Source organism: Scardinius erythrophthalmus (genome assembly GCF_964197995.2).
Source record: "Scardinius erythrophthalmus genome assembly, chromosome: 5".
Taxonomy (NCBI): Eukaryota; Metazoa; Chordata; class Actinopteri; order Cypriniformes; family Leuciscidae; genus Scardinius; species Scardinius erythrophthalmus.
In genome coordinates, this window is record NC_138225.1 from 17,329,639 (window position 1) to 17,348,558 (window position 18,920).

The 18,920-nt window shown below is 38.9% G+C and overlaps 1 protein-coding gene across 1 annotated transcript in view; it reads right to left on the bottom strand.

Annotated features, from left to right (window-relative positions):
• The window catches only part of htra4 (HtrA serine peptidase 4), a gene marked incomplete at both ends in the record, with an annotated part of 22,122 nt that extends 5,335 nt beyond the window's left edge, over nucleotides 1-16,787 (bottom strand). Inside the window, 3 exons of the mRNA XM_081366821.1 lie at nucleotides 9,928-10,132; nucleotides 11,068-11,167; nucleotides 16,379-16,787. Of these exons, the coding sequence (XP_081222947.1) occupies nucleotides 9,928-10,132; nucleotides 11,068-11,167; nucleotides 16,379-16,787 (714 nt within the window). The remainder of the gene's footprint in view (nucleotides 1-9,927; nucleotides 10,133-11,067; nucleotides 11,168-16,378) is intronic.
• Nucleotides 16,788-18,920: the final 2,133 nt, after the last annotated feature.

Consider the following 18,920-nt stretch of genomic DNA (forward strand, 5'->3'; position numbering starts at 1 on the left):
ACTCAATCTAAGTTACTCCATCTGTGTTTTGATCATCGTTCTGAATCGGATCAAGGCGTGTAGTCTTTGACAAAAATGTGATTTTATCAACTTTTTTGTTTCAAATGTTGCCATTCTTTACTTACACTTAAACTTGTGATTACATGCAATACAGGGAGCTTTTCCCTCACCACTGTAACATTCTGCTTTAAGATATCTCGGGTTTGAGTTCGTTTAAACTATCCATCCTCGGTCACTTTTAGTCAGCTTAGCCTTGTCACCTGACCTGAATACTCCGCGCTGATTTGCTAAAACGGACTTATCGGGTTGTGCTCACAAACAACAAGGGTGCTTGTTGGTTTCTGCTGTAAAACATGAACTTGCGATGCCTTGAAAGTGGACAATACCGGCTTTTGTGACAAAGCGTATTTAGGGCTCAGTCAATCTTGTCAGACGTTTATTTCAGCTGAGGAGATTAACGTTATATAAGTATGGTGCGCTTTGGCGGAATTGCATAGACGGAGAGAGGGAGTAAAATCTTTCCGTGGCAGGGGCAGCTGCCACTGGCGCCTGTCACTCGACCTGCCACCACTATATGCGCCTGTCACTCGACCTGCCACCGCTATACGCGCCTGTCACTCGACCTGCCACCGCTATACGCGCCTGTCACTCGACCTGCCACCGCTATACGCGCCTGTCACTCGACCTGCCACCGCTATACGCGCCTGTCCCGCGACCCGTCACGGCTATACGCGCCTGTCCCGCGACCCGTCACGGCTATACGCGGCTGTCCCGCGACCCGTCACGGCTATACGCGGCTGTCCCGCGACCCGTCACGGCTATACGCGGCTGTCCCGCGACCCGTCACGGCTATACAGGGCTGTCCCGCGACCCGTCACGGCTATACAGGGCTGTCCCGCGACCCGTCACGGCTATACAGGGCTGTCCCGCGACCCGTCACGGCTATACGCGGCTGTCCCGCGACCCGTCACGGCTATACGCGGCTGTCCCGCGACCTGCCACCGCTATACGCGGCTGTCCCGCGACTCGTCACGGCTATACGCGCCTGTCCCGCGACCCGTCACGGCTATACGCGGCTGTCCCGCGACCCGTCACGGCTATACGCGGCTGTCCCGCGACCCGTCGCGGCTAGACTCGCCTGTCCCGCTATCTGTCACGGTACTCGCCTGTCCCGCGACCCGTCACGGCTATACGCGGCTGTCCCGCTTTCTGTCACGGTTATACTCGCCTGTCCCGCGACCTGTCACGGCTATGCGGCTGTTGATCTGAAAATCAAACAGTTCTAGCCTATCTTATAAGATGGTTAAATGGTATATCACTTTTGACCAGTAGGTGGCGCAGTTACGAAATCGATGTGATGTGGTCAGAGTGAGGTGACAATGACAAACCTTACCAGTGGCATTACAATAGGCAGATTTATTCTAAAGTTATCAACATTTTTGGAAAATATGTAGGCCTATTGCACTGTCTTGAAATATTCTATAGGCTATCCTTTGAATTACAAAATAGGCTACAATGAAAGAAGCTATTTCATATTAGCGCTAGTGCAAGTTTATAAGATATAGCCTACATGACAGATCTACAAGATAGCATGCAGTGAGGTTGGCTTGAGATAGCCTATTATTATTATTACTATTTAGCCTATTATTATTATTATTATTATCATCATTATCAATATTATTACCTATTATTATTATTATTATTATTATTATTAGGCTAAGCCCGCCTAGCCTACTACTATTTTGTGTAGGCTAGGCTACATGTAGAATTACAACTATAGCCATCTTTTTTTAAACGTGAGTGACAGGCGCATAGGCCTATAGCCTTGACGGGCGCGGGACCTGCACATAATAGCCATGATGACGGGTCGCGGGACAGGCGCGTATATAGCCGTGCCCGTGACAGGTCGAGTGACAGGCGATAGCCGTGACGGGTCGCGGGACAGCCTATAGGCTATAGCCTACCCGTGACCATGGGTGGCGCTAGCGAGGGGCTAGCAGGTGCTTCAGCACCCCCAAGAAAGACCAAAGCACCACGATAGCACCCCCAAAAATAATTTCTGGAAGCAATTATATTCAGGCTGTATTCTATGAAAGCCCTGGGCCGCATTTTTAAGAAAAAAAGAAAACATATCTTGTTATTTCGAGATATTAAGTCGTTATTTCGACAAAAGAAGTCTTATTTCGACATAAGTCGTTATTTCGACATACTATATGTTATTTCGACATAATATCTCGTTATTTCGACATAATAAGGGGACATTCTCTGCATTAAGCCACATTAGGCGTTCTTATAATGGTTTTCTATGGGCGGAAAATGCTTAACGTGTAGCCTAATTAAACTTTGCGTTCATATTCTGGGCTCACCTAATTTTTTTTTTTTTTTTTTTTTTTTGTACATAGCATAGCCTACTTTGTTATGATTTTAGTATCATAATGAATAATAAATGCACGCACAATTATCCATGAACTTGATTTGAACAAATGCCTTTCAACTTGTGCGTGCACAATTCAGAATTCAGGCCTACTATAGCCTACTGTTGTAGCCATTAAATAAGCGCATTTAGTTTCATATTTGTAAAAATATTATAGTATTATTTTTTTTCCATTTACGTTGATTTATGAAAAGTGAACAGCAGAGTAAGAGGATGCGCAAATGGAGAGACATGGAGCGGGTCAGACATGATTTTGACCACTTCATTAACTTTTGTTTTGTAGAAAGCCTTTCTTTAAAGTGAATTTCGTTTTGTATAAATTGTATCTTAATTTTAATTATTTTTTCATCAACCAATTACCTGGATAAATAAGCAGCAAATATCAGACAATATAATCATGGCGGCGCCCGTGCGGTCACTTGAATTGCACGTGCCCTCGAGCGCATCTCATCCTAATTTAACGAAACTCAGTGTATGCCTCACAAAGACATGAGAAATACATCAAATACAAAAATCTTGAAATGTCTTTAAACGAAATAATTCAAAACGAAAAGAAAAAGGCTACTCTCTGATTATGTAATCAATCCATTATGTGCATTTCTCTCTACCCAGCAAACATTTGGACGTTTAATGACCGTTGAAAAGACGTCCGTCCGAGACGTCCCGTCATGGTTGAAAAATAGTTCCAAAATGGAAGTTGAACCGACGTCTTTTCTGGCCGTGAATTCCACGTCTCTTCTGCGCGTCCCTGGACGTCTAAATGCGTCGTCATATGTGTTTAAATGTGTTGCATAATTTAAGTGTATATATAAGCCTGCATATAAAATAATCACACACCTATTGTGTAACATCGTGAAAGACAATCAAGTCTTGAGGTTTAGCATACACATCTTGACAAAGGTTCTAAAAAGGTCCAAAATTGGTCCAGTCAGACCTGAACGTCAATAAAACGTTTTAATCACGTGTACATCAAAAACAATAACACATTATTTGTGGACATAAGCAAAAAAGAAGCATGTTCTGATTAAGCACAACATTTTATTGATATTGAACAGCCAAAATTTCTCTTTATTTTTTTCAATGTTTAACATTTCGTGAGCTTAGAATTTTAAGGTTCTATCTCCACTTTTGGTTGAAATTGAGTTTTTGACAATCTGATCCATTAGGTGTTTATTAATGCCTGTGTGGTGTTATTTTTGTAAAAAAAAAAAAAAAAAAAAATTGTTAGTAGTTATTAATAAAATAAAAGGTTCCATCTCACAAAACATAAACCGAGTTTAAAAACTTTGATGCTCAATAAACTACAATAAACGGAGATAGAACCTTATAATTCTAAGCTCTCGATTTGTTAACCAAACTAAAATACCAATTGCAAAATACTGAATTATTATATAAAGATAGTTCACCCAAAAATGAAAATTATGTAATTTACTCACCAAATTCCAAACCTGTATGAGTTTCTTTCTTCTGCTGAACACAAAAGAAGATATTTTGAAGAATGTTTGTAACCAAGCAAATAGAGCATCCACTGACTACCATTGTTGGAGAAAAAAATATTATTAATGGGAAGCGACATCTGCTTGGTTACAAACATTCTTCTAAACATCTTTGTGTTTAGCATAGAAAGGTATACAGGTTTGAAACATGAGGTTGAGTAAATGATGACAATTTTCTTTTTTGGGTGAACTATCCCTTAAACACATTGTTTGGCTCATTTTTTGTATCCACCACCCCCAGCTCTTCCTGGAGTGTGTTTCAGGTGTTCTGCCATTGCTGCATCAATTTCAGTGTCTGTAGCATGTGGGCTCCACCTCTTCACAGCATCTAAGGGAAGAGAATATATTTCTTTTTAAAATAAATGAAAATTAAAAATTTGAGGTAAATGACATGCACTTATTTTCAAAATATTTTTATGGTCTTCAGCTAAATTCAAAACAGCATTTGTCCCCTGCCTCTTCAATACCACTGTGGTGCCCTTGAGAAAGACCCTTAACTAGGTGTGTAACAGTGAGAAAGTGAACAGGACATTTCTGATAAAGACAGGTGGGCTGTGATGTCCCCTGAATAGACATGTTTAGCAATTCTAAAATTACAAAAATTTTAAAGCAGTTACTGAAAACATACATGTTCAAATCCAGCTAAACATTTCATTCTACTTCAGATAATTTACTTTCTGAAAGAAACTCTCAAAAGGCTACATTAATAATTTACAGTAATAACTTTGACTGTATCATTAAACATACTTTATACTATGGTATACCGTTGTATAAGTTCAAAGTAACTTTTAGCCTACTAGCTAATTTTAGCCAAACTCAGTTAACGTTAGCCAATTTCAGTTGACAATGTGGGCATCATTTCTTTCGGTTCATTCATGTCAAACAAGTAAAACTCTAGCACGTGAATCTAATAATACAAAATGTACGTACCCAACAGTAGATTTCTAATAATATGGGCCTCAATTCCTCCTCTCTCCGTGGTTGTTCAAACTTCAGTGTTCCGGAGTGAGTCTATGGGGAAAACGCGTTAACATCTCGTGAGATAATCTAACCTATCGCGGGATTTGGTAATGTCGGGAGATCTTTTGTTACATCTTGGCAGCACAGTTTTGGCAATTACATCCAACTCAGACATAAATGGTGACCAGATATATTTCTGTTTTACATGCATACATTCCATAAAAAAAAACAAAAAAAAACCACAACGTATCAGGTTGAAATAATGACTAAAATGCAGAGGCTTTGCATTCACTTAACCACACTGGGAACTGTGTGATTATAATTTATTTAAACAAGATAAAGTAAATATATTTACTTTGTATACAATTCGTGTATTTCATAAAGATAATTCCTGGGTTTTTTTTTCCTCTGTCTTGCTTGACTAGACGTGTACGTCAGTGGACGTGTATTCACAGCCTTGACGTGTAAAGGACGTCAGTGGACGTCTTCACAACCTCTTAAAAACTACTTGGGCAATTAAATTAATTTTTGCAGTATTAACCATGCAAGGATTAAGCACAGCTTTTGCATATTTCACAAGGATTCCATGATGGAGGGTCATGATGGACTATAAATGCACGTGTAAAAGACGTCGCCAGGTGACGTCCTCTCACCCGATAAAGTTTTAATAAGTTGTGTGAATACGTCCACTGACGTGTAAAGGACGTCAGTGGACGTATTCACACAACTTATTAAAACTTTAATTTAATAAAAAATTGTATTAATTATTGCAGTATTAACCACGCAAGGATTAAGCACAGCTTTATCACAATTGATTTCATAGAGGGTCATGATGGACTATAAATGCACGTGTAAAAGACGTCGCCATGGTGACGTCCTCTCTCACCCGAAACACAACATGGTATATATTGAACTACACGTAGCTAAAAGTCAAAATAACAATTATACATGCAACCTCAGATAACTGTAGACATGCACACATGTATCTGAATGCATTTTTAGGAAATGTTCTGTGTTACATATTTTTATCGATTTATGCCGTCATACCGCGACTATTTTTGGCCAGGGACACGACGTTGCCGTCGGACCAATGTTTGCTGGGTATTGGCGCGTTCACTATACGAATATGGTGATCGTCAACTTCTTATTTGCAGCCGACGCTGTCAGAAAACACTAGTTTATTAATAAAAATCAATGCACGCGTCATCGGATTTACAAATGCACAGCTGTTTGTTGCACGCACACATATTATGTCGGAATAACGAGATATTATGTTGAAATAACATTATTATTAATAAAACTATTTGATTGAATGCTGAATGGTGGGCTTGTTCAATTTAATAAAATTAAAACTTTAATTGTGGTCAATACAATTATTTAATATTAGGCTAAATATTTAGTGGGCAAGTTTTGCTCATTTATGCATGTAGCCTATATAAAGTATAGCTCCCCCTAAATGCAGCTCCCCTGTCAATGATCTAGCACCCCCTCAGCACATGTTAAAAATTCTCTGGCGTCGCCCCTGGCGTGACGGGGCGAGTGACAGACGAGTAGCCTATAGTCGTGACAGGTCGCGGGACAGCCTCATATACCCGTGACCAGGGCCGGTTCTAGACATTTGGAGGCCCTAGGCAAAATTCATGTTGGAGGCCCCCCACCCCCAATAAAAAACACTTGAAACAAATATGATTCCTAACCTTTTTATTTATACAACATTTAATTTTAAATTTAGTATATTTTTACTTACACAGTACATAAGTTTGGACAAATTACTATTTTTAATGTTTTTGAAAGAAGTCTCTTATGCTCATCAAGCCTGGATTTATTTGATCAAAAATACAGAAAAATAATATAGTGAAATATTATTACAATTTAAAATAATGGTTTTCTATTTTACTATACTTTAAAATATATTTCTGCGATTCAAAGCTGAATTTAGTGTCACGTGATCCTTTAGAAAACTTTATAATATTCTGATTTATTATCAAATGTTAGAAATGGTGCTTAATTTTTATTTTATAACATGTGATACTTTTTTCAGGATTTTTTGATTATTAAAAAGTTGTTTTAAAAAAGTTTTCACTATCACTTTTATATATTTAACACATCCTCGCTGAATATTCCTGTTTTTTTCTGTATTTTGATCAAATAAATGCAGGCTTGTAGAGCATAATAAGAAACTTCTTTCAAAAACATTAAAGATAGTAATGGGTCCAGACTTTTTACTGGTAGCTACTACATCAAAATTTATCTAAGGTAATCTCTTTTTTGTTTAATGAAGATGTTATTGTTCTTGTTGTTATTTTTAGCTGTTTTATTCAGTTTATTCACAGTTCCAGAATCCCACTTCAGTAGATGAACATGAACCTGCTTTTATAATTGTTTTAGCTGCGTTATGGGCAGTATTTTTCCCTCCCATTTAATCAATATCTGCAGATATTGTCATATTATTAATATCAGTAATATGGTATTATGTATTGCATTGCTACCTTAAATATGCTATACACAAATCAAGTGGAAGAGAAAGATACGATCGCTACTGAGCAGGAAAAAAATTCTAATCTAATATTCGTATAGGCTATGATGTCAGGGTATTATCTAATCATCAGCATCAGAATATAGAAGATAGACCCATAGATATGAGATCCTTTATTTGAAACATTTAAAAATGTTGCAGTGTGTTGGTTTTTTAACTTTGAATACAAACGTCTTGTCTTTTACTTTTGTAGCTTTTTACTAGTCAGCTCCCAACGCGATGTTATTCGTTGTACGCGCAAATTCAAAGCGTCGCGTCTGGGCACGTTAGACGCTCGCGCTCTTTTAAACTCGTAGACTAGACAAACAAAGCGGTGAATGATTTTTCCAGAAATACGCTGATCTACAGTAGCCCACACGTTTATATTTAAAATACATTGCAATCACTCCAAAATCGATGACCTGCATTTCGAGCTGTGCTTCTTTGCGTGCCTATTTAGGCTTTTGCTTCGCACTCGCTGCACCTGATGGATGCGTTCGTTGACCGCCTCTGACGTCCCCTCGGACTTAACTGGCTGGCGCCTCTATATATACAGTCATGGGCTGGCGTTAATGTGACGTAATGTAACAGTCTATGGTTAAGATAAACATCGTCACTATTTTTAGTTAATTAATACATTTTGAAATAAATTGTAGATAGGACATTTGTACATTTTTTTTTTTTTTTTTGTCCCTCTGTCTGGGCCCCATCCCGCCAATCGGGCCCTAGGCACGTGCCTAGTTTGCCTTTGCGTTAATCCGGCTCTGCCCGTGACCGATCGCGGGACAGAGTATAGCAGCGACAGGTCACGGGACAGCCGCATATAGCCTAGCCGTGACGGGTCGCGGGACAGGCGAGTATAACCTTGACAGGTCGCGGGACAGGCGAGTATAGCCGTGACGGGTCGCGGGACAGGCGAGTATAGCCGTGACAGGTCGCGGGACAGGCGAGTATAGCCGTGACGGGTCGACTGACAGGCGAGTATAGCCGTGACAGGTCGCGGGACAGGCGCATATAGCCGTGACGGGTCGACTGACAGGCGACTGAGGCGAGTATAGCCGCGACAGGTCGCGGGACAGGCGCATATAGCTGTGACGTGTCGACTGACAGGCGAGTATAGCTGCGACAGGTCGCGGGACAGGCGCATATAGCCGCGACAGGTCGCGGGAAAGGCGCATATAGCGGTGGCAGGTCGCGGGACAGACACATATTGCCGTGACAGGTCGAGTGACAGGCGCATATAGCCGTGGCAGGTCGAGTGACAGGCACATATAGCCGTGGCAGGTCGAGTGACAGGCACATATAGCCGTGGCAGGTCGAGTGACAGGCGCGTATGGCGGTGGCAGGTCGAGTGACAGGCACGTAAAGCGGTGGCAGGTCGAGTGACAGGCACATATAGCCGTGGCAGGTCGAGTGACAGGCACATATAGCCGTGGCAGGTCGAGTGACAGGCGCGTATGGCGGTGGCAGGTCGAGTGACAGGCACGTAAAGCGGTGGCAGGTCGAGTGACAGGCACGTAAAGCGGTGGCAGGTCGAGTGACAGGCGCCAGTGGCAGCTGCCCCTGCCACGGAAAGATTTTACCCTTACTGTAGACGGACGTTACGTGAAGACGTGGAGAGTGTCCAAATAAAGGTACCTCATTGTCCTCATATCGTTATTTTACGTGTGGTATCGATGCAGCGTATCGTTAGACGTTTGATCGATCCATATCGATGTATTGTTATGTGACCACCCTGTATATTTGGGTCACAAAAGTGTTTAAGTGTTTTTATATATATTATTTTGTATGCATATATGTCTATTTTTATATATTTAAATTTATTTACACTTTATGTATGTTTTACTTAAACTACTGTCTTTAATCATAATGAGTTTGCACTGGACACTGCATTTTCTGAATTCGGAGTGGCAGTTGGGAGTTGAGAGTTGCCATGACAACTGTGGCATCCTCAAACAACACAGAGAGGACCACTGAAGTAACACAGTTTTCGTCTCTCTCACTCTCATTTATTGATAAAGGGAGTACTACAGTTACACCCCTAATAAAAAGTAGCAATTACTGCTACCTTTTTTATTCTGTGGCGGAAACAAGCTTCCATAGAAATGCCATTTTTACTGGTTGGGCTTTGGGTTTTTTTTCAGGGCTGTGTGCTGGTCCTGTTTACAAATGCGGCCTGTCAGTGCCAAACAGACATGTTATCATGGTCACAAGCGCACACCGAAAATAGGCAGAAAGTTGGGATTTGACTAATTTTCTCCTGAGAAAATCAGAAAACAAATTAACCATGTCAAGAAGGAGAATCTAATTTTTGGTGGCACAAGCCCTTGCTGACTCCAGAAACATCTGCTGGACTGCCTCCGCAAGATTAATTTACTTCCAGCACCTGTGAAGCTACTCGCTGATGATAAACCAGAGGACCTGAGCCATAACATGCAAAGACAACATTTTTACCAAGCAACCAAAGAGATTTTAACCACTTAAGACCTCTGGAGGTTAGTTTTTGTCATTGGCCTACTTACCTCTGAGTCGATCTTAATTAGAGCAATGTCTAATTTTTGATCCACATCTTTAATTGTGGCATCATACAGCATGCCATTTTTCATCTCCACTTTGATACGTTGCTTATTGGACAGTACATGTGCATTGGTGACGATCCACCCATCCTCTGACACTATAAACCCTGAGCCAGTGGATACAGGAACCTCTTGGTTGGAAAATGGTAGTCTGGAAGGAAATAATGAATCCCTTGGTGTATGAGTACATGAAAAACTTAGGTTGCCTATTATTTACAGAGAGATTTCTAAGTTTTGAATCACAACATTTTCATCTTGTCTGCAAGATACCACCAAATATTTATAGTAAAAATACTATATTATTGAAAAGCATTTAAAAAGTTTTTTTTTTTTAAAGAAATGAATGCTTTTATTCAACAAGGATGCATTAAATTGATCAACAGTGACAGCAAAGACAGTAAAGTATATATAGTTACAAAAGATTTCTATTTCAAATAAATGCTGTCCTTCTCAACTTTCTATTCATCAAAGAATTCTAAAAATGTACCACGGTTTCCACAAAAATATTAAGCAGCACAACTGTTATCAACATTGATAATAATTAAATGTTTCTTAAGCAACAAATCAGTATTTTTAATTTGAAATTACAAGAATAAATGACATTTCTAAAATTATATAGATTATTTTACATTATAATAACACTGTATTTCATAATATTACTATTATGTACTGTATTTTTGTTCAAATAAATGCAGCCTAGATGAGCATAAGAGACTTCTTTCAAAAACATTAAAACAATCTTAGTGACCCCAAACCTTAGAAAGGTAGTGTGTTATAAATTGTGTTATGAAATGTAACAGCAACTGTTTAAATGTTTGGTGGCGAAACATATTTTCTCACATAATTATATACTAATGTTTACTTATGCAAAATGAAATATCTTTACATCCAAATCTGATCTAAACAGCAGTGTTTACATACTTAATCTACTCTCATTTTTGAACCTCTGTCTAAACAAACAATTATATTCTTATAATTTAATCACATATGAAGAGTTTATTCTAAACCAGCTAAGAATACCAAGCATTATAACTAGCATGTGACACTCTGCTCAGCATCTAAACAACTACCACCATCTGTCCTTACCGATTAAACAGTTCTAGATGGACCACTGCAGGGGCAATCTTATCCACCACATCTGCTATGAAGTTAAATTTGTAGCGCATGCTGCTTGGATTTCGAGAGCCTATCAGAGCAAAGAAAACAGACAAAAATGACACAAATTACATTAGAAAATATATTACCTGGGATGGAAAACTTGCCAGCTTAATAAGAAAACATTTTCTTTAAAAAAATTGAGACCAAGCCAAAACATTTGAATAAAAAAAATAGCTTGACAACCCAAGATTAAAATCTAAAATGCATTACAAATGTCACAATGTAGCTCTTGTTTTGTCACACATAAACAATAGTAACATGTGGGCACAAGCTGAAGTAAAGCAAACAGCCATGTGGAGCTCTTTTCTTCACCCTGCTACCTGATGGCACTGGTGGGAGAACTTGTCACAAAGTCTCTGCATAAATTGATGTTACATGCTTATCTCCAAGTCTGTGGCAGCTGACAGCAGCCTTGCTCCTCTGAGAGAAAGTCACGGTCCAGACATTACATGAACAGGTTTCCCTGAGGTGAACCACAACAGGTAAACACATATAAAAAAAAAAAAAAAAAAAAAATCTATTGTGGGAAATGAGAAATCTAAACCAACGGTGCAGCACGTTAAAAACATGTTTAAATAAATACAGACATAACTGTTTAAATCATCTCCTCTCTTACGTTTCTGTCAAAGAAACCTGAGCAGAATCAGCTGATGCTTCATAAATGCAAATTTGTAGTGGAAGTGGATACAAAGCACAAGATGAAGGTTATGTAATCCACATAACACGTTACTACTAGACGAAATTGACGTTCCCTTGACTATTTCTGCATACTGAGTCGACTTTCAGAGCTGAATTGCTTGTGACACTGTTTTTCAGCTCTTTGGGAACCCTGAATTAGGCAAGGCATAGCTGACAGAACATGCCACATGGTTTTCATAGATGAATCATATATCCCAAGGCATATCTGTCATAACAAAATAAATGTGAACCTCTTGGCCAGAAGCCACAGAACATTTGTATGCATAAAAGCAGGGGGTTCACCTGAAACACATACCATACCTGCAGAGAATATCTGTTTTTAGTATATATATATATATATATATATATATATATATATATATATATATATATATATATATATATATAATTTGAACATTAAAATTTTTTGATTTATTTTCCCCCAAAACCTTTTGAACATTTTTCAAAAAATAGTTCAGAGTTGCATAATATATTATTTCATTTTTAAATACATAAATTAAATAATTTACTTTTGAAAACCCATCTTACTTTATTTCTTCCTTGGAAAATAAAATAAGTCAAAATTACTCTTTTCCATACAATGAAAAGTAACCAAACCATGGCTGTCAAGCAAGAGATTCAAGTTCAGATTTTCTGTGAATAACATAAATTTAAGATTCTTCCTTCACAGCTATCATATGACTTCAGAAGACTTTGAATATAATGCATGAGTCATATGCACTTTTATGAAGCCTGACAGCCTCTGGTCGCAATCCACTTTTACTGTATAGAAGAGAACGGCTGAGAGGCTCTCCATAGAAGAATGCAAGTCATATGGGCTTGGATGACATGAGGGCGAGTCAATGATAGCAGAATTTGTATTTTTGGGTGAACAATCCATTTAAAAAAGTAGACTTATTTACTATACACCAACCTTTTCATTTACACAATTCCTTATCATCCTGAAGCATTAATTAGCTTCTTGTCTTCTCTAAAAGTAAAAGAAAATCCCACACTGTTCTCATCAGCTGGAATGATTCTGTTGTCAGTGGGATTGAGAACTCACACATTGACAATGATCATCACAGCCTGCACCACATTTCATTTATAGAAAATGTTTTCCCAGTGTACTAACAATGTAAGGGGAACATCTGACACAAACATTTGTCTGTCAAATCATATCTCAAAGCTGTGAGCATGAGAGAAGAAGACAATATGATTACTTGCATTATTGTTACAAATTTCAAGAGTTCACACTTACAAATAAGTCAGATAGAATAAATGCGTATTTGGCGTGCTGTCTGAGGAGAGGGCTCCGGGCTCGGTATTCGGCCCGAACCCAGAGTACTCCCCCCGTATTCCTGGCTGTGAAAGAACAGGCCAAGAATGAGGAGTCGGGGTTGTGGAGGCATGCTTTAGCTTACTAATACGGTATGGTACATGTTTTGGAAGTAGTAGCAATATCATTCCAAGTTTTCAGTTTATTTATAAAATCAACATGCTATGATAATACTGATGTTTAAAAGTTGTTCCATGATTTGGCTTGTAACAACAAGTGTCAAAGAAAGAAAGAAAGAGCTGACATTAGTCAAGCACTGCTTCTGCAATATGTAAAACAGCTGAATGCCAGCACTGACATGTGCTGAAATGAATGCGATCAAAGTTCCTTTGACATTGAAATAGAATTGAAATGCTGCCCCTCTTTTACTGCAGAGGTTTGTGGCTGAAGTCATAAATCTATTATCACATAAATGCCTCTTCTTACTTTTTATGAGGGGATTTGGTTGAATTTTGCATGAAGCTGTAAAGTCAAGCTGTACTCACTCATATCGGATATATGCCCCTTGAATGACTTTTTGATTTTTCACCTTCTCAGTATTGAAAAGTAACTCTGCACCAGTGTAGAGGAGTAACGGAATATATGTACTGGCGTTATTCAGAATACAAATTATGAGTAGGGCCTAACTGTATTCCGTTACAGTTACAATTTAAATAGTTGGTATTTAGAATACAGTTACATTGTTGAAATCAATGGATTACATGACTATATTTCTCTGTTTCACGAGTTTATTCACTCTCTAAATAAATTAAGGCAACTCCATGCATCTCCAGGAAGCCCAAATATGAAAACGAAAAAATGCGCGGTTTGCGTGATCAGTCACAATGGAGTCGGAAGAGGAGCAGCGGGAGCTAGAAGCGGAGATGGAGCCGGTGTGGTGAATAATCCGGTCACTTTGGTGTGATGAGTCCGGGCTTAGGACCCCAGTAGTACAAATTGCTGTGGATACGGTAAGGCAGTATTAGTGCAGTATTAGCTCAGGTAAAGCTCATAGCTTGATCATCGGATAACGTTAGCTGTATGCTATGCTATTATCTAAGCTAACTAAAAAACACACTAACAACGAGAAATGTTTAATTTCACAATCTATAGCTTCGGTTAAATACTAGTATATGAAACGTATAATTTAAAATACATTAAATACATTAATGACTCGTTATAACGTAGTTAAACGTCTTCTAAAATAAAATGATTTTGTATGATTTGTAACCAGGCACTAAAGCGATTACCCATAAAACGTGCTTTGAACCAATTGGATTGCTTGGGTCCTAAGCCCGGACTCATCACACCAAAGTGACCGGATTATTCACCACACCGGAACAACAGAGCCAGGGCAAGAATGCGTTTTTATCTTGGAAATTCAAACAGCATGTCACATTAAAAGAAAGAGAAGGGAGAACGAAATGTAACTCTGCAGTGCAACCTCTGCTTGCCAGCAACCAACCTCCTTTCAGCGTCCAAAGACTCCACCTCCAACCTTAAGAAGCTTAAAGCAAGTTTTTTTTTTAATTAGCCAGGGGTAGTCGTCTGCTGTAGTTTTACTGGTCACCTTGCTCTTTTATAGTTGTATCAGGTAGCTACAAGGGCTGTAACGATGCGATATGAAACCGAAATCGCGACACTCAGATCCACGAACCTGTTTCGCGGTGTGAGAAGGCAGAATCGCGACACGTCACCCCTTCCAACTCACTCAGAGTTATCCTTCCCGTCCAGATCCAATGCTACCACATCTTTAAATTACTATAAGTATTATTTAAAGTTGACATTAAAATACGTAGACTTACACCACAAAACCAGTTGAGGATAAATTCTTTAAAATTGGGCAATTCCAGCGTTAACGTGACATTTGCAGTCAAAACTTGAAATATAAATTCTCAGAAAATGCATTTATATATTGAAACGTCTGTTTATATATCAATACTCCCTTAATAAAGGAGTCCAGACATTAGACAAATATGTCAACACATGCGTTTTATATTTAATATGAGGGAAATAACAAATACTACCCACCGGATGAAGAAGGGTTGGCTCTCCACAGAACATAAAATATAAATTTTATAAATGTAAAATATATAAAAAATATAAATGTTCGCATTTATGAGGAAAAAACAATGTTATGGACGTGACCGCCCTGAAAGCGGCACTAAAAGACTGCTTTAAAACTTTCTCAAACAGAAAGCACAAAGCCTTTCTTTAAAATGAATTTCGTTTTGTATTTATTGTATCTTAATTGTAATCAATGTTTCATCAACCAATTGCCTGGATTAAATAAATAAGAAGTAAGCAGACAATAGATAATCAGACATGGAGGCGCCGGCGCGTGAACTGGAGCTCGTCTCATTAATGAACCGAAACTCAGCGTATAAGGTAGCAAAACAATTCAAAACAAAAGAAAACAGACTGCTCTCTGCTTATGTAATCCGTATGAAATGTGCACAGCATCGTCAACTTCATCTTTGCAACCGACACTGACACAGAAAACACTTTATTAAAACAGTTATTAATACACAATTAAAATATCTACTTGCTATATTTGACATATTCATAATCATTACTTTTGCTGGTTCTTTGTGACAGCTTTTAGGTGCTTTATTGGCAGCGCCACCCTTACATGTTACATGAACGTGTCACCACGCAGGTGCACCGCATTATAAAGTTACCCAGATTGAGTAATGTAACAGAATATGTTACAAATTACACTTTTGGGCATTTATTCTTTAACGAAATACGTTTTGAAAGTATCCTTCCCAACACTGCTCTGCACGCACACACCTAACATTGAAATGCAATAAACAAACTTAAAATGAAACAAAATTAAGAAAAAAATAAAATAAAATAAGGAGAAACTATCTTAGAAGAAATAAAATCTAAACAAAATTGATTCATGAAGGGAATTCTGCATGGAATTACCCCATAAATTCTAAGACGATTTGTAGTTTTACTTGTAAATAAGCCTGGCCTACATATTTTAACAATATTTTACAGTAAAAGTAAGCGTTTTGTCGAGCTACATAAGAAAAAAAAGAGAGAAAAAATATATATATTTTATTATTATTATTATAATTATTATTATTTATTTAGGCTATTTATTTTCTTCTGTCATCTGGCATAGTTGCGTCTGCCGCAAGTAACTTTGTGAGGGGGAAAACAACTGCACAGTTACTGTCATTAACTTATCTCAAGTCAGGTGTTATGAACATTCACAAAATAAATTCCCCTCACCGGTCTCACAGGGGCCTCTCTGGATGAAAATGACAGCAGGTATGCCGCTCATCTTCGCCCGTCTGTTCTCAGCTTTCAGTCGACAGATACTGGGATAAGTTCTCCCATCGCTGCCGCACACTGGCTCATGGGAGTCGCAAACGCACGTGCCGCGCTCAGAGGTGCGATATTCACAGGTCATCCCCTGACCGCAAAATCCATGTCCGCGCTCCCCACAATACCCCCCCTCTTCCGCAGCACACATCGTACAGCAGCCACAGCTGTCCTTCACCACGCCGAAGTAACAAAACTCTGGTGCAGATGAGCAGCGGGACAGGTCGCACACATCCGGGCACAGTGTATGTCTTTTCCGTAAATCACGCGCCTGTAACTCAGAGGCCATGAGAACGCAGGCCAACAGTTTCCACATGATGAACAATAATCTTGAGAATCAATGTAAGTACAGATGGAATTTCAGTTTCAAGTAAACTTCGCTTTGACAAAATCAACAGATGTCCGGCCTCTTGCTCAACTCCACAATGAAAATGTTCAAGTTTAAACTCAAGAATCGTTGCATATTGCTTTAATGTCATATATAATGACGCTCAAGTTGCGGCTCGTTGTACGTACAACTCTTTATGAAGGGACAACATGCTGGAATGCAGGTTGTGTTTTGGGTCTTCAGGAAAGGAATTAAGGGAGGAGTTCAAAAGTTTACCTCTCTCTGTGCCTGTCATTCCAACAACTCATAGCAGATCAGATTTTTTTAATTCAATAAAATGTAACATTTTTTATTATATATATATATATATATATATATATATATATATATATATATATATATATATATATATATATATATATATATATATATATATATTATTTTAAAGGGTTCACCCAAAAATGAAAATTATCCCATAATTTACTCACCCTCTCAAGCCTTATATGACGGCCGAAGTGTGAACTCTGACCCAACGCATGATTTAAGCAAGTTATGGCTGTAGACTGGGTAAACCCATAGACAGTAAAAGAAATGGACACAGCGACCCCATTGGATTCAACGGAGAAAAGTGAAGTCAATTAGACGCACTCACTTCCTGATGGCTGACCGTACTGCGCAGACTCAAACTGAGCTTGACGACGTAAATGTGACATGAGCAACCTCTGTCTGTCTTCTAGTAGATGTACCAAGAGAAATCTGAATCATTCCCTTCCGAAACTTGCAGAGACGGAGAGTGTGAGTAGGAGGTGTCCATGAGCTATGAGCAATAGAAACTTTTGCTAAGTATTCTGATTAATTACTTTGTCATTTTGCCTCTACGTCCCCCCGATTGCCCGCAAGCTTCTCCTCCTGTCCATATGGTAATTTCTCTACTGTGCGACAGAGAGACGCGTGGTTATGACGCAATCGTTAGCCTATTTTTACAAAAACTGTTTCTACTGGGCCATAACGCAAGATACAAGGTAATGGAGCATTTTATACATTTTTGTGTTTCTTTAGAAATAAATAATGGACAAATGGAGTTTTTAAACGCCTCAGATGTAAAGTTATTTGCTGTCAAAGTGACACCAAAATGAATGGGAGTCAACGGAATTCTAACAGTAGGTGATGGTCTGCTAATCAATGGCGGTGCCCGAGGAAGCTTCAATGTTTTCCGAAACACTGCCCCCTGGTATACCCAGCCCGATCTGCCGGCGATTTGATTTCGCCCTGGAAACCTGTACATTCATTCTTCCGTTACAATTTTTTTGCGGGGACCAATCACAAACTGGTTTATCCACCTGGCGCGCTATTGGCGGGTTTAATCCAATCCAATTCCTTTTAACCTCTCGATGATGCTCAAAAGCCACGATTCCACTGTCTAGCCAGTGCGAGCCAGGGCTTTAAACGGGCCGTGCCGGGCTAATAGCCTCGGGTCAGTAGCTCCCCTGTTTTTTTACAGTCTATGGTAGCACCGGGCCCAAAATCTGCTGCATTTCCACTATCGGGCCAGAAGCTCCACAGCGCTTCAATAAAACACGCCCGTAACACGCCTCTCTGGAACAACGTCACACTAACCCATCTTTTCACCAACAAATGGAAGTTTTATCAAAAAACTAATCAGACAGAAATCACTGGAAACAGCGTGATCGCAAAACAAGCATTATAAATGCGACCGTTTGCTGGCATTTTTGTTGTTTACTTGAATATTTAAAATCCAAGCATCAATGTTTTACCACAGGTTTACAATAAAAAGTGATACATTGATCATAATGAATTAATTTATGTCAAAATTCCACATTAGTCACACAGAAATAAATTATTAGCCTACCATTAGGTTTATTTCACAAAAGAAAGAGGACACACTTATTCAGTCGCGTCTGTTTCTGTTTATTTGGTAGTTACAGGACATATTTACATCACATTTAGAAAGAATGACAATTTCTACACATATATGTGCCACCAAAAATATGACCTGAGGAGCTTTAGCACTCTCTCGACTCCCAGTAGGCTACAGATATTTTCAGTCAGAGAAACAGAGGAAAGTTCCCCCCCAAAAAAGTTGCTTTATTTTATAGTCCG